The 24741-nt window shown below is 41.2% G+C and overlaps 1 protein-coding gene and 1 long non-coding RNA gene across 2 annotated transcripts in view; one reads left to right on the forward strand and one right to left on the reverse strand.

Moving 5' to 3' along the window:
* Window positions 1-22509, forward strand: part of fat3b (FAT atypical cadherin 3b) — a 64326-nt gene extending 41817 nt beyond the window's left edge. Inside the window, exons 34-52 of the mRNA XM_079355768.1 lie at window positions 129-307; window positions 1569-1782; window positions 1875-2089; window positions 2188-2325; window positions 2531-2674; window positions 2769-2966; window positions 3332-3609; window positions 3758-4320; window positions 4483-4614; window positions 4763-4920; window positions 5041-5572; window positions 5886-6039; window positions 7525-7681; window positions 9207-9614; window positions 10619-10874; window positions 16555-16653; window positions 17309-17368; window positions 17634-17672; window positions 21010-22509. Of these exons, the coding sequence (XP_079211894.1) occupies window positions 129-307; window positions 1569-1782; window positions 1875-2089; window positions 2188-2325; window positions 2531-2674; window positions 2769-2966; window positions 3332-3609; window positions 3758-4320; window positions 4483-4614; window positions 4763-4920; window positions 5041-5572; window positions 5886-6039; window positions 7525-7681; window positions 9207-9614; window positions 10619-10874; window positions 16555-16653; window positions 17309-17368; window positions 17634-17672; window positions 21010-21737 (4652 nt within the window). The 3' untranslated portion in view covers window positions 21738-22509. The remainder of the gene's footprint in view (window positions 1-128; window positions 308-1568; window positions 1783-1874; window positions 2090-2187; window positions 2326-2530; window positions 2675-2768; window positions 2967-3331; window positions 3610-3757; window positions 4321-4482; window positions 4615-4762; window positions 4921-5040; window positions 5573-5885; window positions 6040-7524; window positions 7682-9206; window positions 9615-10618; window positions 10875-16554; window positions 16654-17308; window positions 17369-17633; window positions 17673-21009) is intronic.
* LOC306831599 overlaps window positions 9487-24741 on the reverse strand; it is a 115135-nt gene continuing 99880 nt past the window's right edge. The window contains exon 3 of the long non-coding RNA XR_013780098.1: window positions 9487-9566. This is a non-coding gene — a long non-coding RNA (uncharacterized lncRNA). The remainder of the gene's footprint in view (window positions 9567-24741) is intronic.

The following is a 24741-nucleotide window of genomic DNA, read 5'->3' on the forward strand; positions in this document are numbered from 1 at the left end:
CAGGTTTAAACCATGATTTTATAAAGTATTTAAAGTGCTTTGTTTCTGATGAATAATGTATAGAAATATGAGAGAGACCAAAGAGATGAAGATTTTTGATTGACCTCAGGTCTCCTCTGTTATCTCAGGACTGAACCGTACGGTCATCTATTCTCTGGTGGATCCAGTCGGTGATTTCTTCTCCATCGACCCGGTGTCTGGGATGGTAATTCTCGAGAGATCTCTGGACAGAGAGAGCCAAGACTCTTATCGTATTCGTGTCCAGGCAACAGACCAAGCTGGACAACAGGGGGCACTGTCCTCCCAGGTAAGACGGTGGTTGTTTTGGCCTTCCAAATCCATTTGTAATTTCTCACAATCCTCCAAATCTGATTTATGCTTAAATGCGGATATTTACAATATTGACATGAAATACTTGTTTTATGCTTTATCAAATAATCATGGCTTGCTCAATTATACACTAATTAATAAATCAAGTCCTTTAAATAGTTTATGATCATTTAAGATCAATTATTTAAAAAATAAATTAAGATCAATTATTTATAAAAAAGGCAAACCATGTAGTCACATAATTTAACCACTGTATCATGATGGTGTAATTAGAGTTGATATAATTTAAGTTAAGGGTCAGATTAGTATTCAACAGAACAGTGATATGTAATCTGTATTTCTGTCCATACTTTGGATAAGAGAAGCCAGTGAAGAGAAACATGATGTTTACTGAGGAGATCAGATAACGAGCGTAGTAGATTTAATCAGGATTAGTTGTCATTGGATTGTGAAGACGACGGTTTGGAAATAAGAGGGGGGAGGGTGGCAGATACAGAGGATGGGCAGAAAAGAGCAGAGAAAGTGTTGAGACTCTTGTGCCTATCAGGGTTTCACTTTCTTCTTCTGAGTCTGATGGAACTAACCATTATGTTGTTAAAATTGAAATCAAGCCCCAGGCAAAACTGAGGTTAGGAGTGGCCACTTGAAATTGATGTGAGTTTAGAGGTTGATGACCTTGGTGCTAAAACATAAAATGATCACTTTTAGCAGTGTTACAAGTTGCAGCAGCATTTGCTATTGTAAAAAGAGGTAAAAGCCACGTATCAAGTAGGCACATAAATGTAAAATGGACAAAGTATAATAGCATGTAACTTAAAACATGTAGAACTGGGATCAAGGGGGGCTGCTTGGTGACTCTATTAGTATATGTTCATGCAGGAAATATGCAAATATGTCAAAGTCCTGAAGATCACCAAGCCAAACAGTAAGTACCACATTAAAAATGTCAGGAAAGGGATGTTTTCCTTTTGTTTCCATGGAGATAAAACTGTATCTTTCTGACCTTAATGTCGAACACTTTTTCCAACAGCCAAGAAGCTCTCCCTTGGGCTTTTGTTGGACACAGACTTCAATTGATTTTTGCCTGAGTCCACTTTCTTCTTAGTGAAGCTTTAAGTATCTCTTCTGCCATTGATGTATGTGAAGCCACTGTCCAAGGTGCTGAAACTGAACACGCTGGGCCAGGAGCACCACAGATAAATGAATTGGGTTGTGACAGGCCCTTGTGTGTCCCACAGGTTGATTTGACCATTTTGGTGCTGGATGTGAATGACAACGCTCCCGTCTTCCAAAGAAGGGACTATGGAGTCACTGTCCCTGAGGATGTCGCCATGGGAACAGAGGTGCTGCGAGTTTTGGCGACGAGTGCTGACATTGGCCCGAATGCTGAGATCACCTACAGCATCCGTTCAGGCAACGAGTTGGGGAAGTTCTCTATAGACGTCAAAACAGGTGAGCACAAATCCCTTAATGTCAGCGCGACTTTCAGGAACAAATGTGAGAATTAAACTTGAAAATCATTTCATTCTATGTGTGTGTTTTAGGCTCTATTTCTGTGGCTGATGATTTGGACTTTGAGGTGTGTAAGGACTACTACCTCACCGTTGAAGCCTGGGACAACGGGGACCCTCCTCTCAGCACGGCTACAATGGTAACCATTGAACTCATGGACGTCAACGACAACGCTCCTGCCTTTAATCAGGGCATCTACAACGTCCTGGTCAGCGAGGACGCGTCTGTAGGGCAGTCAATTACAAGGGTAACATCTTTTCTCCGTAAGTTCTGCTGGGTTGACCTTTTTTCTTTTTTTCTTTTTTAACAAAATTCTCTTTCACTCCAAATGTGCGTGTTTTAAAGGTACTGGCCGAAGACTTGGACAGCCAGGTGAACGGACGAATCACCTACTCTATCCTGAATGGTGACCGCAGCAACCACTTCTGGATTGACCCTGTAACCGGGGTGCTCAAAGTCAATAAGAGGCTAGACAGAGAACTAGTAAGGATGCATCTTAAAGTACAATATCTCATATACAATCAATAGTAATTTTCTGGTTCGTGAGCACAGCCTAGACAGAATATACCCTCTCCACTCAAGGTCAACATCCAATGAAGTCTCATAATATGCATACATAACAGTGCTTGATGTATTGTGTGGTACATACTGATGATGCAGCTCTTTTGTCCCTCTTTGCTACATGTAGGTATCCAGGTTCTCTCTGTCAGTGCAGGCGTTTGACAGTGGCTCTCCGGCCATGTCTTCCACCGTCACCCTTAACATTGACGTCTCTGATGTCAACGACAACCCCCCTGTCTTCACGCCTCCTAACTCCACAGCCATCATACAGGTAACAGTCTTTTTGTGTGTTTGCTTGTATTTGCTGTGTTTTGTTTTTTTCGAACCCATTACCTCAACTCCTCTCTCTCTCTCCATAATTCCAGCTCAACCAGGCGGCAGACATCACCCTGCTGAAGCTGTCAGTCAGTGACAAAGACTCCCCCAGAAATGGCCCGCCCTTTGAGTTCGGTATCGTGTCAGGAAATGAGGGGAATTTCTTCTCCCTGGACCAGACGGGAACTCTGAAGTCCAACTGTGCATTTGGCCCTGATGCCCCCCGAGAGTTCACGCTTGAAATCCAGGTTTTTTAAAACTCTGTATATTCAAGAAAAGTTGTGATGTGTAAAACAGTCAGCTGCCAAGTGGCTGCCAATTTTCCACACATTTTTTTATCTGTAAGCTGCTAATTCAGTCTTCTGTATTAGAGACATGGGTTTTAGAATTTAGCTAAAGAGACATATGGATTATTTTTACAGTCTATGCGAGATACACACATTGATTTAATGGAGAGGCTATTATCAGTCACACTTTATTCATTTAGCTGTCTATATATTTCTTATGACTGGTTATACAAACGCAAGTAGCTTTTGTGTAAACAGAATCTTTCTTATTACCATCGCTTCAGATTTTCCAAAATGTTCAAATAACTTTGTTTTTTGTGTTTTAGGCAGGTGACTCTGGTAAACCTCGCCTCACCTCCTCTTCCTGGATATTTCTGAGAGTCATCGGCAACAGTCAGTACAAACCTGTTGTCTCCCCCTTGGAAATCTTTATTGTCATGGTAACAGATACCTTCTCCGGTGGCCCTATTGGTCGGATCTATGCAACCGACCGAGACCCAAATGATGTGCTGTCGTTTACCCAGAAGCCTCAGCCAAAGAGCATGTTTAAGATTAACAGACAGGATGGCAGCATTGTGGCTCTACCAGGTCTGGAACCTGGCAGGTACACACCGAAGCACAAAAACATCCTCTCTAGCACACACACACACACACACACACACACACACACACACACACACACACACACACACACACACACACACACAGTCTAAGAGCTGGTTATTTAAAATGTCCCTGTCCTATCCTACCAGGTACCAGATGAACGCCACTGTGAGTGATGGACGCTTTGCTGTAATAGCTGACGTCTCAGTCCAGGTGGAACAGGTGACAGATGTGCTGCTGCGTAGTGCGCTAAACTTACGCTTCAGCTCACTGTCCCCGGAGGACTTAGTGGGTCGCTACCTGAACCAAATCAAACTACTGTTACGGGGGATAGCTGGCTGGAAATGGTCGCCAGGACAACAGGATCCCCTCCACATAGTCAGTGTGCAGCCAGTGACTGGGACATCAGGTGTGGACTTGCTGCTGGCCATGGAGAGGCCAGAGACATCAGGGAGTAGACGCATGGGAGGGTTCTACTCCAGTAACGAGTTCACCGCAAAGCTGGAAGAAGCAGGAGATCGTGGTCAGATTCGAGGCGTTCTAGCCGGGGCGATGGTGGTGAGCAATGTTTGTTCTGGGCAACTGGATTGCGGGGAGAAGGAGTGCGAGCAGACACTGATGATGGAGAGTGGCTCACGTGTCTCCTACAACACAGAGAGGGTCAGCTTGGTGACACCGAGGTTCAGCCGAACAGAGACCTGCATCTGCCCTGGTGAGCACTCGTACAATCAAGCTGAAGCATGCGATTGAACCCCGGAGATAAGATACTGTACAAAAAGGCACATCTGAAAAAACAGAAAGTAAGGGAACTGATTTTCTAACATGCTGACTTTAATATTCTCTTATATTTCTGTTTCTGCTTCTTTAAAAACAGGAGGTATATGTCCCACTCCTGTGGAGCTTTGTGAGGGCCAGTCCTGCCCAGCAGACATGCAGTGTGTCCGCTCTGGTCCAACAGCGCCATCTGTCTGCCAGTGTAGAACTGAGAAACTTGACGAGTGTGCAGGTACGATTCTGCTCTCTTTACATTCTGAACACTTCCTAGTGTCTGAGCCTGTTGGAGGATTTGATAATGGCTCATTCATTCTCCTCACATTCATCCCTTTAAACTCGATCTTTAATTCGTAACACATGAATGTTTTGTGAACGTGTAGGTCAGACCTCTCTGAGTTTCTCTGGGAACAGCTACATCAAGTACAGAGTGACCGAGAGTGGCCAGAGCGGAGAGATGAAGCTTGGTCTTAGAATCAGAACACTTCAGAGAAGAGGAGTCATTATGTTCACACGTGTGAACCCCTGTACCATGCTCAAGGTAGGTACATTCTTTTTCTGCTTACTTATATTGTGTCCTAATGCATTGTCTGCTAAAACAACACTGAGTTTATTTTGGTGACGTTTATTTGGAATAAAACGTTCCTTTTCCAATCCACAGATTGAAAGTGGTCGGCTCTGGTTCCAGCTGGACTGTGACAACACCCTCGGCATTATGGGAATCTCTGGTAGACCAATAAATGACGGTCTCTGGCATGCTGTTGCCTTGGAGCTGACGAGGAACTACACCCTCTTGTCACTAGATGACAGCTATGTGGAGCGCCGCCGAGCAGCACGAGCACCTGTTCGACTTTGGCCTCTGGCCCCCGATTCATCCTTTTTCTTCGGCGCCCAAGTGAGGCCACTTAACGGGCAAATCGATAGACCGAGCCCTGGGCCAGGACAGAGTCTGGGAGGGCCAGCAGTGGGGGAGCGAGGAGCGCGGGTATCGCCAAGAGCCCAGGACGGCTTCCAGGGCTGTCTGAGCTCACTAATGCTGAATGGAAACGAGCTGCCACTTCAGAATAAGAGAAGCCGATTCGCAGAGATAGCTGGGCTGAACGAGGTCAAACTGGGCTGCGTGCTTTATGCAGATCCATGTGTCAGTCAGCCGTGCCTCAACGGAGCCATCTGCAGCAGTGTGCCCTCTGGAGGTCTGTTTGGATCAGTGTGTGTCATCGTTAGTCATCTGGTCGTGTAAATAAATTGCACATTCTGTCATATAAAACATCACTCAAGGTTTTATAGCTTAGCATCGTTTACAGCATTTTATATCAGACTTACTCTAATTAATCCAGTAGTTCAGTCATTTCGATATAGTAAAATATATATGGACTCTTATAAAGGTTGACTATGTTTTTTTAATATTGTTCTCAAATAAAAGAAACTTTTATTTTTAGTTTTTGACAGTATATTGATATTTTCTAAATAAAAATGTTAATGACTTATTCAATCTTTCTCCAAAAGGCTTCACCTGCAGTTGCAGTGCTGGCTTCACTGGGGGGCGCTGCGAAATTGAATTGACATCCTGCATGCCAAACCCATGCCAGAATGGAGGGGACTGTAAGCCTGCAGGCAGTGTGTTCCTCTGTGGCTGTCCCAGTGGACTTGGTGGACTTATGTAAGATGAAATAGCTTGCAGCACGCACGCACCCGCACACACACACACACACACACACACACTCTTGAAAGCCTTATTTACTGATAGTGAAGCAGTGTTGATGAATGGCTTGCCCTCTTAACACGGTATATACACAATAACGGTTAGATAAGGATGATTCAGACACAATAACATCCCGCTCTCGGCTCTGATACACATTAAAACATGAAAGAACATGTAAGCTGCAGAACACACACTCATTAGCAGCCCAGCAGCTACCGTGTTGTTTAAGTAGTTATTGTGTGAAATGAATTAGTGTTTCTAATTTAATGTTATATCATTTCTGTTGAAAAGCCTGTAATCATTCTCCCTGCTTCCTTCTTAATTACAGCTCGGTAATTGCCTTTGAAATAACCTCTCTGCTCATGAGGTTGTTCACCAGAGCTGCAACTAGAGGGCAGCTTTCCTCCAATAAGAAAACAGTTGAGCTTGTTCATGATTCTGACAGAGATGTACAGCTGCTTGTGATCAGTTTGAAATCTATTGAATTTAGCTGAATAAATAGTGATTAAAGTGAAGATTATTTACATAATCTCCATTGGATAGATGATATAATCACATTCAAAGTTTGATTTTAAATAATGACAAAAAACATAGTGGGAAATTTGTATTAAATGGTGAAAGTATTTGCTATAATTCTGAATCATAGCCTTAATATAGTATACAGTATATTCGAAGCTTGATCGAAAGGCAACTGGACTGATTGAAGATCTTAAAGACGTTTCACCTCTCCTCTGATTCATCAGTGCTAAACTATTTGGTGGAGGGAGCTAGCAATTCAAGCATCTGAGGATCATTAGCATGCTAATGATCAAGGATGACTCATACAGTACACAGTATACACTTCTAAAAGTTTACTCAGAGAATATTACTGGCCAATCGCTCTCGAAGAGGTTATCAATCGTTTAATGACACTTTGTGAGACTTTGATTAGCTCTGATAAAACATCTTGCAAATCTCAAAGGTACTTTTTCCTTTTACATCAGAACGACTTTTGTGATGTCATTTTTGAAAATCCCATCAACAGAAAATATTTGAAAAGAGAAATACATGTTTTTTCCATCTCGCTCACAGCAGGGCACCATGTTAAAAATGTTGCACAGAGAGCATGTAAGTGTGTGCAACAAAACTGCGTTTGTTATTCTTGCCTTGCCTACCCCTCTTGGAGTACTTCTGTGCGTGTGTGTGTTGGAGTTAGTTTGAGTATTGAGGCATTTTGTTTTAAACAAAAGCATGTAAATGAGGGTGATAGGGGAATCCGTGAAGATAATCTCTTGATTCAGCAGAAGAAAGGCTCTGTGAAAAGATGATCTCCAAAGTATTTATTTTCCTTCTGTCTTTAAACTCACTATCACCTCTTTCATCTCTTATTCCTCTCTTTCACTTTGATACAAATCATCTCCACTACTCTTATGCATAGCAATGTGTTTGTCCATGCCTCTGCAGATGTGACAAGGATGTAAATGAGTGCGAGCAGGACGGCTGCAGAAATGGAGGAGAGTGTGTCAACACATTTGGCTCGTTCTACTGTAACTGCTCCGAGGGGTACGAGGGTCAGATTTGTGATGATCTGACGCCTGGTAATCTGGGAGATGACATGCAGGTAAAGTCTTCCGCACTTCAAAGTAAATTCATGCAGGAGTAAATCTCACAGAATGTAAAAACTATAATCCAAGTCAATCCAACTAAGTCCAAGCTTTTCGGCTTGCTTTTTGCACATTCAGCTTGCTCTTAATAGAACTTGGCATATTTAGTGCAGCTGTTGAGGAAACTGAGTGTGCACTGGCCTCCCATGAAGGTTTATTCACCAGTTAATGGCGAGGTCATAGATTCCATTAGAACGTGTAACGCTCTTGACTTTTGTTGTGCCTTTGTTAAAGGCTGCAATTAATGTTATGCATTGTTTGGATTTCTATATGCTATATGCCTCTATTAGTAGAAAATTGGGGTGATGGTACGGGGATAACACTCAAAGCGCAGAGGGACGGATTCGAACCACTTTGCACATGGTACATGCAACCTAACCACGAGGCCAATGAGTTATGCAATTTTTTTTCTTTCTTTCTTTTAGATGTATTTATGGGCTTTGGGGCTTTTATTGGAGAGATAGAACAGTGGATAGAGATTTAAATCAGGGAAAGAGAGAGTGAGGATTGACATGCAAGAAATGAGCCCGCCCGCTGTGAGGACTACAGCACTACTCACTCCACCACCAGCGCCCCATGTTATGCATTGTTAAAAGAAAGTGCCTGTATTACTCTGAAGACTGTGCAAGAATATAAACGTAGTAAACAAAGCCATCAGGCTGCTTTCATAATCAAGAGAAAATAGATTTATTTTTTTTGTTAAATACGTTGAAGGCCTCACATTGTAGGAACAAAATTGAAAGGAAGTTTCCCTTGAGCTTTTGGAGTTAAACAATCCTGGATTCAGTTTAAACCACAATTTGAGGGAAGGATTTTTACTCCATATGAAATGTCCAGAAATGCAACTGTACTTATCTCTGCAGGTGTGCTGTGATGAACATTAGAAATGTTTGCAAGCTTGTGTGAAAAAAAAAAAAAAAACCTCTCTGAAATTGTAAGTTGATTAATATAAAAGGTGATTGTGTTTGTAATAGACTTGTCATGATGTTGGCCTTTTAAAATGCGTTGTGTTAAACATATTGCTCTTCACTTCAGTGTGAACCGTTTACTGCAAAACTGCATCTGTGCCCTTCACCACTTATCATTCAGCTGAACAACAGCACTCACATTGATGCCTGGATTATTTTAGAAATTTAAAAAAACTATTTTGTTTTAGAGCACTATGCAATATCATGTGATCTGAAATATTAAAACAAAAAAAACGACCTACAGTAGGGGCGGTAGATCAGGATGCATCTGTGCAAATTCGTTCAAAATGAGTTTTGTTTATGTGATAGACAGAGAGGGTCTGTGCTGCTATTCAACTTACCAACATGAAAATAACAAAAAAAAAAAGTATCATACCAACAGTTTCAGAGTTTTCACTTCATGGTGGCAAATACAAGATTGTCCGTTACCGAAATAGAATTATGCCCTGAACTTGACTTCTTTCCACCGGAGACCTTTCCTCATTTTTATGACTCTTCTCTTCCTGTTGCCCAGGCAGAGCCGCTGTCTTACATCGGACCAGGAGAGATAATTGGCATTGGCGTCCTCGCCTTTGTCATCCTCCTCCTACTGATACTCTTCATGGCCTTTAGAAAGAAAATCAAATTTAGGAAGGATTCTGACCCAGGCCCGGGGACTGTAATGGGTGTGTCAGCGATTTCTACAGAAACCAGCTACATGCTGCACAAAACTGGCGTGGGCGCAGAAGGAATTGAGTTTAAAGCAGTGCGTGTGTCAGGTTCACCGGGGGCCACCAGCACATATGGGGAGGTCGGAGGCTGCACTGGGGGCCCTCCCCAGGTCGTGGTACGTCCAACTACCCACTGCCCTTTACCAGGACTCGTCAACCAGGGCCTGAGGAGCGGAGACGGTGATAAGACGACCTCAAGTGAGAGCAGTCAGGTATGTCAAAGCATAGACATTTATTAAAGTTAAAAATGTATTACCATGCGTTTCATGCACCATAAAAATTAACTTACAGGGCAGTGAGACTTCGTTATGGCACTTTTAGTTATAAGAGAATCACAGGAAACTAACTCAACATTGATGTTTTTATCCAATATAGTAGTAATAAAATGAGAACCCCAGATAGTATCAATTTCACATCATAACCTCAATATTAATATCAGCATATCTTCGGGCCCAGAGTTTTGATGATGCCGTGTTTCTGTAATTCATTCATGTTATTGTTTGAGAGGCACACAAGATAATAGTTCATCTTCTTCCCTTATTCTTTTATTCGTATTCTTCCTGCAAACAGCCGTGGGACAGACTGTTCCTCCTCACTCAACACTTTCCGTCCTCAGGCAGGATTGAACAAGTACTACGTGTGATTATGTTACATGAAATCTTCCTAACATTGCCATTTTCTTTGTTGAACAGGTGGGAGCTATGCTATTTTACAACAAATGAACTTAGTTTTTTTTAAATAAATAAACATCTTAATTATCAGCCATAGTGTGAACATGTTCAACTCTAGTGCAACCTAGTGGCAGTGTTAATAAATTACTCTACCATATACAGTATATCCAGCATGGGGAGCCTGCATGAATGGGCTGAAAGCAATGAATAAGATGCATCACTTTTTACTGGTGGGGATGCAATCATCCAGAAAAAGTACAACAATGGTTTTAATTGTATTTTAAGGTCAAGTATTTGGCTGACCTATGGCTTCTGTCCCACGTTATCCCTCGCTCTCTCTGTCTCCCACATTTGAGCTACATATACGTAAACTTAAGCACCCATGTTTATTATTAAAGTACAAAAACTGTCACCAAATGCAGAAGTGCTTCTTTAGGTCTTTTCTTAATTGGTAATTTTTTTTTCAGGTTATGTTCATTTTCTTTTTTGTGTTTTTTTTTTTTTTTTTTCAATTCTTCATTTGCTGGTTTCTTTGGTTTCCACAGTTCAGCAGCTTCCTGTCAGACCTGTCTTCTGTCCGAGGTATGGCCAATAGAAGGGGTGTTGCAGTGTGCAGTGTGGCACCCAATCTCCCTCTGGCATCGTCCTGCCACACAGAGCACAGTCCAGCCCACAAAGTGTCCTGGGATGGCGAGGAAACTAGGGACGTAGGGCTGGAGAGGGCGAGGGACGAGAGAGAGGACGAGTGGGGGCAACGAGCTTTTCAGCTGGAGAGAACGCAGAGAGAGAATAGTCCGCAGGGTAAGACTGGGACCATGTTCTTGTAAATGCACAACCACAAGCAAACAGCTTAGTATCATAAACCATGGAGACCCGAACCCTGTGTCAATGTCCACGTCCACAGACTCACTGACTTTTAGGCACGTTCCTGGTTAGTGTCTGATGACTCATAGACGTCCCTATCTCTAATCATCAAGTGGGTGAGGGCTCTGATTTGGACTTAATGACGCAGAATAGTGCCATTTCCATTAGTCAGCATCTACGTAGACTTTCCTTTGAGACCCACCCAGAGATCATCGTGGACTCAGTGACGTAAAGGATTTAATTATCCAGATATTAGTATATTGAAGAACTTCTAATTAAAGTTTGAAAAAAAACTTTTTTTTTTTTTCTTTTTTTTTTTTTAAGAAGACATTCATTGACATGGAAACAGAAATGCTTGAAGACAAATGCTTTTGGTCTCCTGTAGTTATCCATAGTGCTTTGTCAAAGTGAAATATTTATAAAGGAACAACATTTCTGACTTTTGTGGTTCTTGATAGTTTGCTAACGTTTGCACACAGGATACTTGTGTCCTAATAAAAAGCATCATCTTTTGTTAAAGAGAGGAAGATTTTAAGTTGTTTTTAAAGGTGCTATATAAATAAAGTTATTATTATTGTTATTGTTATTATTATTATTATCGTTAAGAGGTTATTCGTCTTTCCACTCCTTTTTGATAAAGATGAACATTTTTGTAAATAAATGCGCGCCTGTTGAAGAAACCCTCATCTCATGCATGCCCCTCTGCACTACTAATAAGTGACAAACCAACCAAACCAGAACAGAACAGCGATGCCACCTTCAACAGACTTGTGCTATGTTTATGTGAACTAGCCAGCTAATGATGACAACAACAATACTTTCTACTCCACTGCATGGCACCTACTGGGCCCCAGCAACTCAACCGTGTAGACCCACGGGCAGCCAGAGCCAGGACATCTCTGGGGTTGTCAAATGGGAACCTTCCTACAGCAATGTTTCACCCAATTACCCCCGAACCACCTCAGGGAGGTCGGACAGTGAGCTCCGACACCCCCCCCCCCCCAATTATAGCTCCTCGTATGCTGCCCACCATACCCACACGCACAACTTCTATACCTTACATACCCTTCCACGCCACAGCATTGCTACCTTCAGCAGACCCAATACATGCACGCTCCAGGTATATATATATTTATATATTTATATAGATAGATAGATAGATAGATAGATACTTTATTGATACTTTATTGATCCCGAGGGAAATTCAAGGTGACAACACTGATACGACCCACCCTACCACATGGCCCCTAATGACCCGCACAAATAAAAAAAAACAAATATGCATGGCATCTGAACATAAATCCACACTGAGGGTGGGCTTTCTTCTTCAAGTTTAAGATTAGGATTAACAATAGTGTTACAACCTCTATCTTCTCCACTGATCAAGCTAAATGACCCACATCAGTGGGCCAGAGTGATCAAGAGTGGTTAGAAAATACCATTTAATATGGCAAAGCATTAATATGTAAGTTTAGGAAATGGTGAACAGAGAACCTGACACGTTCTTTCTTTTAAACTGCAAACATTTGCACTCATGTTCTTCATGTTTCAGAAGGTTTCTTTCGTCTCATGTGTAACTCTGTTTGAATGGTCACGTTCACCAGCCCAGCAGTGACTCATGTCTTGTGTTTGAATCCGATTTTTACTCTACAAAAACTCAATAAGAGTCCTCTTTCCTGGTTAGTTTTCTACTTAGTTTTGAACATCTCAGAGTGCTTTGTGTGCACCTTCATCAACAGAGAGATAAGAAATAATGAAAGGAAATGAGAAATTGTTTAGCCTGATAGCCAGTTCTCAGTAGCGAGCGCACACGCCTTGCAGTTCGTTTTCTGTCGATAAAATAACCACTCTGCAGCTCAGCGCTAAGGTAGACGTCACACTTGTCAATTCTCCGTCCAACCTGTTGTTTGAATAATCAAGCCTGATGTCGGAACTTCCTGATAATTATTGATTTCTTCCTGTGGATACAGGGAAGGGGAAAGTTTATTTACTGCTCCCCTGCTGTGTGTTAAGAAAAGAGTGTGCCCCTTGGGTTCCCACTTGCATCCCACATCATGAATTGATGTGCTTGAACTAACTGATTTTTGGATTATAGCCTCAGTGACTCCTCTGTTAAAACAAGTTCCATTAATCAGCTTAATAAAGGTTCATAACTAAACGGTTTCAACTTGATTAATGGAAGCATTTATACCACAGAAGGCCCTCATAGGAGTAGCAGAGAATTAATATTGCAATGGATGGGCACAAGTCAATACATGAAGACAACACATTGGTTGTTTTTCTGTCCCTACCTGCTGCTTATGAATAAATAAATGTCATGAATAATGAAATACTCAGTAATAAGGTCCCTTGGTGATGATTTTAGGTATTAATCGCTGATTGTCTTTCGAGATGTAAATAGCTCTTTATGTCGTTTTTGAAAAAAAAAAAAAAAAAAAAGTTAATTGAAAGATTCGGGACAAAGTGACGTTGACACGTACGTAACAAACACGCCATAGTTGTGATGATTGACAGGTGATGCAAGTGTGGTGGTTTGTTCGAACCGTCTTAGCTCCAGTTTCCGCTATAAATAAAAACGAAGTAAAGGATTTTAATAAAAGTTTGAATGTAATAACTAGACCAACTTCACCTAAAAAAGGAAGTTAAGGACTTCTCACTCTATGATTAGAGGTTTAATGGGTTTAGAAAATAAGTCTATGAGTTGTATAGATGGACATTAATAAAGTATCAAAAAACAAAAATGAGAGAAATGTTTAAATAATTTTAGGGTTACATGGCAGATGATTCCAAAAATGTTTTTTTTTTTTCATGGCTCTTACAAAAGTGGGTGGAAGTTTTATAAAATTGCGAGCAGGTTGAGATTATTGTCTGGCTGAGTGTGAGTGTTCGGATTAGAGAAGGGGTTCGGTTTTTAGTCTGCCAACCTTGGCACACCACAGAGAAGTTAAGGAGAGAAAAATAACTGAAAACCGAATAATTAAATAAGACAGGGTTTTTTTTTTTCTTCTTCTGTAAACTCGATCATGTGAGACGTTTTGCCCCAACTGCATGCGGAATAAGACCAGCTAGGCTGCTAGGTTGCCTTTCTTATTTATTTTGATTGATTGTACTGCCTTACTGCCCACATCCCCACAAGAGCTTTTCACTTGTTCCTCACTCACTGATCCACGACCACCCAGCCTGAGCTCAGAAAGCAAGAGCTGATGTTCAGACATCCAGGCCCTCGTGGACAGAGCCCAGTTTTGGTTATAAGACGTGTTGGCAACTGCTTGCTGCAGTCCTGAATTAAGAGAGAAACACGATTTTGAAAAAGGCGAAGCAGAGTGAGAAAAAGACATGCGGTGTTGAGTTATGAAACGCAAGACTCCAATCACACACTGACAAATTGTTTATTGCTTACCCAACAGGAAAACATTTTTTTTTTACCCAGTGGTATATTTTCTTTTGAAAGCAACAGTTAATAACCAGAGTATTTCACTGTCAGGCATTCTCACCGGGGACATATGTGCACAGGACTATAGAAGACATCATACGTACATGTATTTAACTTGGGATACATTGATACCTGGTTTGCAGCTGATTTTAAAAAAAGTACATTTTTTACACTTATTTCGCTCCTGTCTTCCAGAAGAAGAAACATGTTTTTCACAAAGGTGCTTTTAGTAATACGAGTCTCAAAGCAACATCCCTGTAATCCTGAAATAAGCAGCTTTACAATTAAATAGTATATTTTAAACAACTAAATTCGTCACTTACGTTTAAGAATTCAAAGCGCACATCACCAATCGAGGAATTATAGTTTATGCTGAACGTAGGTTATTAAAGCAGAAGGCAAAGTGAAAAGTGGAAAAGTTTCTTTCTTTCAAATCAGCAAAGCTCTTCAGCTCTTCTTTCCAAACGGTTTCATATTGCAAATAGAGTAGTTGGATGATAGTTAGAGGCCATACGAATAGTTTCCGCTCTGCTGGTCGTCTTGGGCTCCTTCCCAATTCGCACACTAATGCCAAACCAGGCGTTTTATTGCTGCTAGATTGGAGCACCTGGTCTACAACAAGGCTGTGTGGCTTAACCAATCACTCAGTCTTTACAACAAAGTGCCTTTATCTGAAGTCAATGTGACACATATGAACTTGCAAGCACCTCTGGAACTTGTTTGAAAACCACTCAGGGGCAATTGTGGCCAACAAAATGAGAGCAGGGGAAAACAGTTTCAGGAGTCACACTGACTTGTAAGCATGTGTTCTTTGAAAATATGCCCTTTAAGAAATACAGGTGAAGGCTAACTAGGGACACCATGATTTTCTTTAAGTAAAAGTTCTACTGATTCTTTGGTGCAGTCAAAATGTTAGAGGCACTGGAGTAAGAGTTCCAATTTGTGACATGTAAGCATGTAGGCCAAAACAGTATTTGAAATGTCTTCATTCGATTTTGGGCTTTTTTCATTTTGCCAAAACACCTGCTGTTTGGAGCAGTTTGTGTTTCACATCTGCCTCTAATAGATATCACTGAGACATTTACTCCTCCAGCTGGTGCAGTCCGCATTCAATGAGCACACCTGGAGACAAAGTTGTTCTTGGATTTGGGGACAATTCTGTGCTCCAAAGTTTGGCAGCCTTCTTGAACTCTTTTTGAGTTTGCTGAAAATTGAGATGCCTTAAGTTCTTTTTCTTTTTTTTTTACTGTGTGTGACTGTATTGAGGTTCTCTTCACCCAGGTCTGTGTCAAGATTTTTTACGGACTGGGGTAGTCCACATGAGGGCAGACGCACACATGAGTAGGAAATGTACTCTTTCTGGATCATATTTACTTAAACTACTAACATTAAGTAATGTAAAGGTTTCATTTTCATACTTGTAATAGTAACACAGCAGAGAAAATATTCTTGATTAATATGTATGATATCTAATGAGTTAAATCCTACATTACTGTATCACCACACATTCTGGAAGTGCTGGCTTCTCTGTCAACAGCAGAAGTACAGTATGTCCTCCTAAATTTCGATTCCATTGTGGAATGGCCTATAAAGCCTCTTCATTTTTCTAATAAGTTTGACGTCGTAGAAACATGGTGAAGCTAAGATAAGTAATGGAGACGCTCCTGCGAAAAAAAGGGAGAGAGGTTAGAATGCAGAAAGGTTTCAAGACAGACGCAGAGCCGGTTTGAATACTAAAGCTTCAGGGTCTGGGATATGGCAACCTGCCTCTCTTCAATGTTTTGAATTTTTGCAGTACCAATTTTAAACTCTAGGTGTCAGAGATACATATTCCTCCTTTAAGACAAATGGCAAACCACAGTTGATTGGATTGTTAGATGGCATGGATTAATGGGAGAAGTAATTGATTATGAGTTTTACATCCAAAATGTTTGGATGACTCATGCATGAATGACTTTTCAAATACACATGAAGAAATATGGGCATCCTTAAAAGATTAAAAGGCTTGGAAAAAAATGATGCCAAGATATCCGAAACTAGAATTTATATCGGCTTTGATGTGTCATGTTTGCTTTGAATTTTGATTGGAACATGCTGATGTAGCTCATGAGTTATTAATAAAATACTCTCAAGAATGAGTGCGGAATTGAAAAATGTGCTGTTGTTTTTGTGTTTGTATGTTAGAGATCTCACAGCTCGTGGATGAGGTGACATGCCTCTCAGACTCCAATTCTGAGGAGCACTCCATTAGCTCTTTCACTTCTGAGTCCTTCGATGACAACGGTAAGACACCCGTGCACTCCATTATATCTTTCTGTTCCTTCGTGTTCAGTGATTTTGATTCCTTATAAGGCCCTAAAAAAGTATTCGGAGGAAGGCAAAATCAGTGCTCTTCATTTACCAGTCTGAAACAAAAGACTGGGTATCCACCTCTATAAAATTCATTGGATGGGCGAACAGGCCAGTTAAACAATGTTGCTGTTAGGTACAATATACTATTTCAAAAGGCCAGGAGAAGAAAAATCCAATATAAATGTTTCATTGAAGGTACCTTAATGCAGCCCAGACTTTGATCTTAGGTCCGAAGCATTTTTCTTACACCTTTTACCTGATAGATCAATACCTCTGACACTTTTCCTGGTCACATTTTTTTCCTTTTCCCAGATAACTCAATACCATTGATCATAAAGAGGTTGGAAGCCAAACAACCTAATGATCATGTGCGTGTCCATGTGTGTGGGTGTGTCACATTTCCTGGAGCTGCCAAGAAATCACTCCTCATGTCTTTACCTTATCCAATACACACTCATTAAACCACATGTCCTCCCTGTGCTCCACTCATGTGCACAAACACACTCTCAGCACATGAAACCTTACCCTTTTCCTAAATGCACAGTCATTGTTTCTCTTCTTTTCTCTCTTTCTGTATTCTGCACAGCCTCTATAGTGACGGTCATACGTCTGGTCAATGACACGGTGGATAATATTGAGAGTGAAGGTATGAAATGTTATCTTTTCTACTCTTGTGTCTCTCTTTTCATGCCAATGTATTTGTAAAGAGCTGTAGCACTGTGGTGTCATGTATTGAATGCAGCCCAGCCTCTGCTGTCTTGTACCTCCAGAATAATACATCCTGCTAAGGTTTCCAATGTTTTTGTCCATTTCCAACACTGGATCTCTGCATGTTTCAATTTCTCCCCTTTAGTTTCTGTGTTGTTTGTCTCACTCTGTCTCTGACATTCACTTTCTCTCTCCCTTTGTAGTGTCGAACATGGACAAAGAACAGCGGCGGAGCAGCCCTGGTGAGTGAGCTGCAAAGCAACTGAAAAACATCTTATTAACTTGCCATCCCTCCGGCTTTATTTTCTAAGCTGTGATCCCCAAACCTTACCTTTTGTGTTTTTTACATTTTCCCCCTGAATATTTTATCAAATCCCAAACAGCACAGATTTCTGTTTAACTCCACCCCCCCCCCCTTATTTTTTATTTTTTTTTATTTTTTTACAACCAAGCCTTCGAATGTAAATGTAGGCTCCCAAATGCTAGTAACACCTCTTGACTTCCAACAAGGTTTGGATCTAAAATGGCTGTTTCATTTTGGGAAACAACAAAGAGAAATGTGCTGCCGGATGCAGGCTGCTTATCATTGTTGCTTTTGTTGAATTAAAATAGATGACGTACAGATGTTAGTATGCGTTGCAAATTAATCACTCATATCAACAATTACTGGGTCCTGTTTTTTTTTTTTTTTTGGTTGTTTTGCCACACACAAAACCTCCCCACTTCAACATCAGTGTTTGTATGTATATATCCCATATTAAAAATGTAACATTAATATTACAACCATATTCACTTTATAGTTCCATATCAGTTCCTTATGTAAATAGACTTAGAGGTTTAAAACAATTCTGTGCTCACAGGTACATATTCAGAAATAAATTCACATCTTTCCATAACGCTATAGCAGCCACAGGTTACAAGTGGTAATCCTTTATTCATTCAGGTAAACGGCTGAAGAACATCTCAGTTTAAACAACTTTATTCATTATTTTGACTTTTCATTACTTTTAACTTTTGGAGGCTTTTCTAAAAGGGTTTGGAGACGGATTAGAGAGGTTCTAGATTGGAAAGGTGCTTTCATACTTGAGTCAGAATCTGTCTACATGCCATCAAACCCAAGTCTACATGCCATCCATCCATCCATCCATCGCCCATCGGGGGTCAGTTCAAAGCAGCAGCAGTCTCAGCCAGTCAACCCAAAACAGTTCAACATGTACCGTACGACGATCCAATTCTTTAATCAAATAAAGCAAATAGAAAAAAAAGCTTTCTGTTTTTGATTAACGCTTGATTGAGCCAAGCAGGTCGTAGTGGTCCTCCCTCACAGCATAGCGAAGCTTTCGCCCCAGCCTTCTAGAATGTTTCAGCGGGTTTTATTGCCACTTTGAGCCAAGCATCACATCCTTATGGAAAAGCGAAGGAGACAGCAGCTTCAAACGCTTCCTTTTTTTTTTCTTCTTCTCCTTCAAGAAGGCATCATCTGCAGGCTGGACACTAATCCTCCACTCCCACAAATGCTAAAACAATGATAAGATCCGGTTACACCTACCCTATAGGATCCTTGTTTTGTCTGCAGCTCTGTTTTTAAAACCAGTGTTTATTGGCTCATGGTTACCAAGTCTGTTAGTTCTTAGTTGCATGTCATTTTCTGCATCCACAAAGCATTTCATTACAAACCCAGAGCAAGGCTGCATTCGTGCCTCAGTCACTGGCAGCGTGCTGAAGCATAAACAGCTTTATTCCAGACAGGGAGAATTAAATGATGAATGAAATTGTTGCATGGTAGGTTAGCTCCAGATAACCCCTTGGATTTGGTGAATTTGTGTTCATATGACACATGAGCAAACATATATTTCCTAATGTGTAAAGATGGAGACGAAAAATGTGATTTATAAGGAGATCAGCTGTTCACGTTTGTTAGTCTGTAAATTAGATGTGAAATGTTCAGCCTCCATTTAACATATCATTAAAGCCTCTTGCATGAGGGAGGGTTCTGTGACACCCCGCTGTGTATTTCTGTTTGTGTGATGTGTCGTGACTTGCGCTCGCCTGTGAATTTGTCTGTTTACATATATTTGTGCTAAATGGCTCCCTGCCAGCCTCCTTCCCTTGTTATCAAGTGTGTTTTCTTCCATGTCCATAATTCCCAATGTCATCCCTCATTCAGTTGTTTCTATGAGAAGAGCTTTTCATCATCAAAGGATCACAGGCTTTCCTTTCCAATGAGATTTTTTTTTTTTTCCCCCACCTCACTCACAGCGAGTCGTCGCCTGCAGAGCAAAGATGAGTTTTGAGCAGAGCTCATCAAAGAGTACATTGTGGATTGTTAGGGCATTCATTTACTTTCACTCCACTTTAACCTCTCGATCGAACATTTAAACAGAGTATTGACAATCCAGCTGCATGGCATGAAGACAGATCTCACTTTTTCTCTTCGTCTATTAGACACATCTGTCCGCACGTGATGTGAATTAGAAAGCAGGAGTTAGCGTTGCTAATGAAGGGAACTCTTCCCACACAGAGAATGACCCCTCTGGCTTCCCTTACTTCATCAATATGACATCTTTTTTCACTCACAGCTCATTAACCCTAACCTCATACAGTATAATGCTCCCTGCAAGCTGTAGTTTCTATGAAGTAGTATATTAGCAGGGGGGCGAACAGCATGAACTCAAACGTTAAAAAAGGGGAGATTTTGTTGTCTAATTTTATTTGCACATAAATTAATTCTAAATGAGAGTTGGGAGCAATTAGAGAACGCAAACACACAGTCCCACAGAGCCCATTGTAAACCCTGTAGAGCAACAGTAAGGCACGCACTCGCACACACACACACACACACACATTCTAATATTAAACTATAAGGAGATCAAAGGATTAGATGTTAAGCACAGAAAAAAATCTTCAAATGAAAAAATAAAAAAAACATTCAAACTAAATTACCCTTTAGTGCTAATGATCCACAGAAGCCCAGACATGCAGCCCTACATTTTTATTTAGCCTTTTTCTTTTTCTGTAAAAAAACGAGAGGAAAAAAACAAATGAAATGTGCTCATCATTACCGGACAACCAGCCGAGATGACCTCAGATAATGAGTTCAAAACGATCAAGTTCTATGAGAAAACAAACAGAAACGACTCATTGTGACGGGAAAATCATGTCATGTCTTCTTTAATATGTTGTGAAGTAAGAGGATGCACTCGACGCTCTGACACCTGAACCATATCGCCTGCTGTCATCTCCTTTACCTGCTCTAGATAAGGTCGCCACAATACTGCTGTTTTAAAAGTGAAATCATCTACTGATATGGCACGTTTGTCAGGCTGATCCCATTACAAAGATAAGTTTGTAACACATACAGTACAGTACATTCCAGGAAGGAACACATACTTCCAGTGATTCAGATGCACTAGTTTGTCCAGGGAATGAAGCCTTGGGTTCCTAACGTGGTATGATAACTTAAATCCCTTTAACTCCCGTAAGTAGGTCATTTCTGTTCCTGTTGCGCCAGTAAAACACATTGTTAGTCAATTACTCCATTTCAAACTTTTTTTTTTTTTCTGCTGATTTTTTTTTTAGCGTATCACTGGGAATCTTCAAGTCAGACCTCCAGCTGGTTGTCACCTTCACGTCTGCGCCCACAAGAGTCTGGATCCAATTGCGAACTGAGTGACACGCAGCAGAACATCCGCCGAGGGGGCAGCACGCGCTCCCTCCAGCTGGACTACAGAGTGATGGGCCTCAGCGGAGACCGGGCCCGAGAGCGGGTACGAGAAACTGAGAAGAGGGCGTTCCAGTGGGAGAGGAACCAGTCAGGTGAGTGGGAGAGGAGACGTTTCATGGACAAAGAAGAACTGAGAAGTTCTGAAGAGGAAGGTAAAAGAGGGGTTGGCCAGGATCACACAGACCTTCTGCAGACCTTCAGCCACGAAAGCTGCGAGGACTCGCCCGTTTATGAGGAGTACCAAGAGTCAGGCCACAACCAGGAGGACGGCGAAGACTCAGAGAGCCTTTATGACACTTTACCCCCGACTAGAGCTGCGTATGAAGGATACCCGTCCAGCCCCGCAGGCATTAACCTACACCCTGCTCAGCTCTTGCCCCCCCTTAGGGCGTGGGACCTACAGGGAGGGGAGTGGAGGGAATCACAGGAAAACCACGAAGAGCTCGGCTCGAGCAGCCTGACAGGCTCAGGGGATGAGCTGGAGAGACTACTGAACCTGGTGTCGCTCAGAGCCAGGAGAGCCACTCGAGTAAACCGAACCTCGACGAGGTCTGAACCTACAGACTGGGAGGGCTTCCAATAAGCACACAAGACTGTAAAAAAAACTAATAGACTTAACATTTCTTGATTAATTAGAGAGATACAGAGACCCTCTGTGATTAAACTAGATATTTTAAATACCACACTGCTGGTCCACCACCTTCAAAATAATTAAAGGAGAATATTACCATATATACTTTTATTATCCCACATTATTATCCGGCTGTAAGCAAACACTAATCCCCCACCAATCCCCCAGCTCATTTATAAGCAGGAGGAATGAGAGGAAATATGCTTTTTCTCCTGACGCCTCTACCTGTGCTGCATGAGAGTTAGCAGAGATTGGCTGGGAATCAATGCTATTACATTTAATATTTATGGAAGCAGCGGAGCGCGGCATTTATTAACATCAAAATATGAAAGGAGCCAGCCTGTCTCTGTTTTAGACAATGTATGTACATACGTTATCATGCATTTCATACCTCATTCCTTTGACGCACACAATCATTTTGTTAGCTCGAGCGTGTGATGCATTTCTCATTTTTACTGACATGATACACGGGGCTGTGAAGGGATCAGAAGTCCCGCACATAATCCCAGAGATGCCATTAAGGTTCCCATTAAAAACACTTGCAGTTGTTTTCTTTCTTTCTTTCTTTTATGATCGTTTGTTTAATTATTACAGCGTTTCATTGGTTAGGTGGCTGCATAAAAAAGCATCAGTGGAATATGCCTCATATAACTTTCATTTAATTCAGTCCTTAGGTTCTACTATATAGTTTTATGTCAACTTAATTCATGCCAGTTCACATATGGACAGCCTCAAAGTACATTGTGAATCTTGTGTGTGTGTGTGTCTATATATATATATATATGTATGTATATCTCACCAAGGCCATGATACAAACTTAAGTAAGCCCACTTTAACCCCGGTATTTACATTGGATATGAATTTTCAGACTTTATGTGCTGAAAGGCTTAGAGAATTATGTGGAAACAAAGCCGTGAAGTGCAAAAGCACTCACCCGAGACGTGTACACACATGGTCCCCGTACTGATAACACAGTGTAAATGCTGCTGTGATCCCAGTTCACACACAACAGAGCAGACTTCAACTCTAATGTCAACCAGCTTTGAAACAAAGGACAAACAGGCAATGGTTAAAGGGATAGTTCACCGGTTGGAACGTGAATCTGGATTCCCATTGGGTCATAAAGGTATAGTAGAAATGTGATGGCTTAATGGCTCTGTCTTCATCTCTTAGGGGTTCCAGTCATTAATTCTTGGTTGGAAGCTTTTTGTCAGCTGTGTGCTCCATGACTACACGCCGGCTTTTTGTGTAAGGAGTTGTAGTTTTTGATTATCCAAAACTGTGAGGATTCTCACTTCAAATATGAAATACATTTTAAAGTTGGTGCCCTCTTGACTGACAAAAGACAGAAAAAGTATTTTTGGCTCATGTGGATGAAAGAAAACAACTCCCAGAATGCACGGCTTCGCAGGCAACACCCACTTAAGCTACAGTGCTCTGTTTACAATCTATATGGCGGTTTCTTCAACTGATCCCTGGCATTTCTACCAGAAGGTACTGGCATCTTAGAAATCCCCTTCATCTATATAAGTTTGAAGGTGAAACATACTTTTTGCTTTTGTCGGTCCTTCTCAGCTTTCTCCACAGAGTCTGTTAGCTACCTAGCAAGATGGCGGAATTTACTTTTAGATTCAGGCAGTGAGGTCCCACCCACTGAACTGTAATAGGTCTGTAGCTTTAGTGGGTCAAAAACATTTTTTTTGCGTCATCAGAGGCTCCTTTTCAGAAAAGAAATATGGAGCTTTCCTGTCTCAAGAGAAATGAGGGCGGGATGCACGACCGTTCAAAAATAGTACCAGGTTTCTAAAGGTACGAAGCTTCATGCAAATGGCTGAAGCATCCCTTTAACTTTGATCTAATGATCTTTCTTCTTTTCATAACAACAGTACAGTTGTGGCGGACTTACTTTGTGTTTCATTTCGAAATTGCCGGAAAAACAATGACATAACCACTCACAGTGCAATGGAGAGAGAAAACGTTCCAGTCGTACCCAAGGACATAAACATCAAACAATAAATACAGCAAACTGTTCTGTGCTGCTGAAGGACAGATATTATGTGTCACACAGTACGTACTGTATAAGTCTCTTAATGATGATGTAACACTGAACAAAGGTAGCACTTAAGACTGACAGACTTTCAAGGACAAAAATACCAATAAAAACTGTTTAAAGGTGTCAGTAGCTTTGCGGTGTGAGTGCAGGTTTTTTTGCTAGCTTAAATAATGGTTGGGGGAAAAAGTAGTTTTTCATTATAATTGAAGTGAATTTTATGCTGATGGAAGTGTTCTCATACATGCTTTGAAAGTGATGGAAAAAGATAACACAAATAGCTGCATACTAACCAACCGGTCTCAGATTGGGATCCCCGTTCATCCATTTTACCCCTTTTTCCTAATCCTGTTCCGGCCTACCCTCTAAGTGGGTTTGCTTTAAGGACAGCTATGTTAACAAGGAGTGACACATCCCATAAAGGTCAGACTAACCCATGAAAAAAAAAAAAAAAAACATTCACACATTTGGGCACTTTATAGTTTCTGGCCAACATGATGGGACTGTGGAAAAGAAACCAGAATATTGTGAGAAACTCAACGTAGAAAAGCTGTCTTCAAAAAGAAGATTGAATCTCGAGCCTTTATATTGTGAACCAGCACTGCATACAGTCATGTTTTACTATTTCATTTTCATCTATTGCAGTTGAATGATCTCGCAAAGTACCTTTAAATCTGTCAGATTTTCTGTTGTTGTTTCTTCTCAGGTGGCTGACACACTGTGTGGCTTTAAATTACAAGCACTTAATACATGTGTCCAGTCAAGCAGCTTCTTACTTCATTAGAAGGAATTTGTATTTATCATAGGTTTGAATATGTCGGCCACCTGCTGTGCTGCTGAACGTGAGCTATATCTCAACACCAGCTACATGACATGAATAATACCCACGACGTAATAAATCCTATC

This window comes from Symphodus melops (genome assembly GCF_947650265.1).
Source record: "Symphodus melops genome assembly, chromosome: 11".
Classification (NCBI taxonomy): Eukaryota; Metazoa; Chordata; class Actinopteri; order Labriformes; family Labridae; genus Symphodus; species Symphodus melops.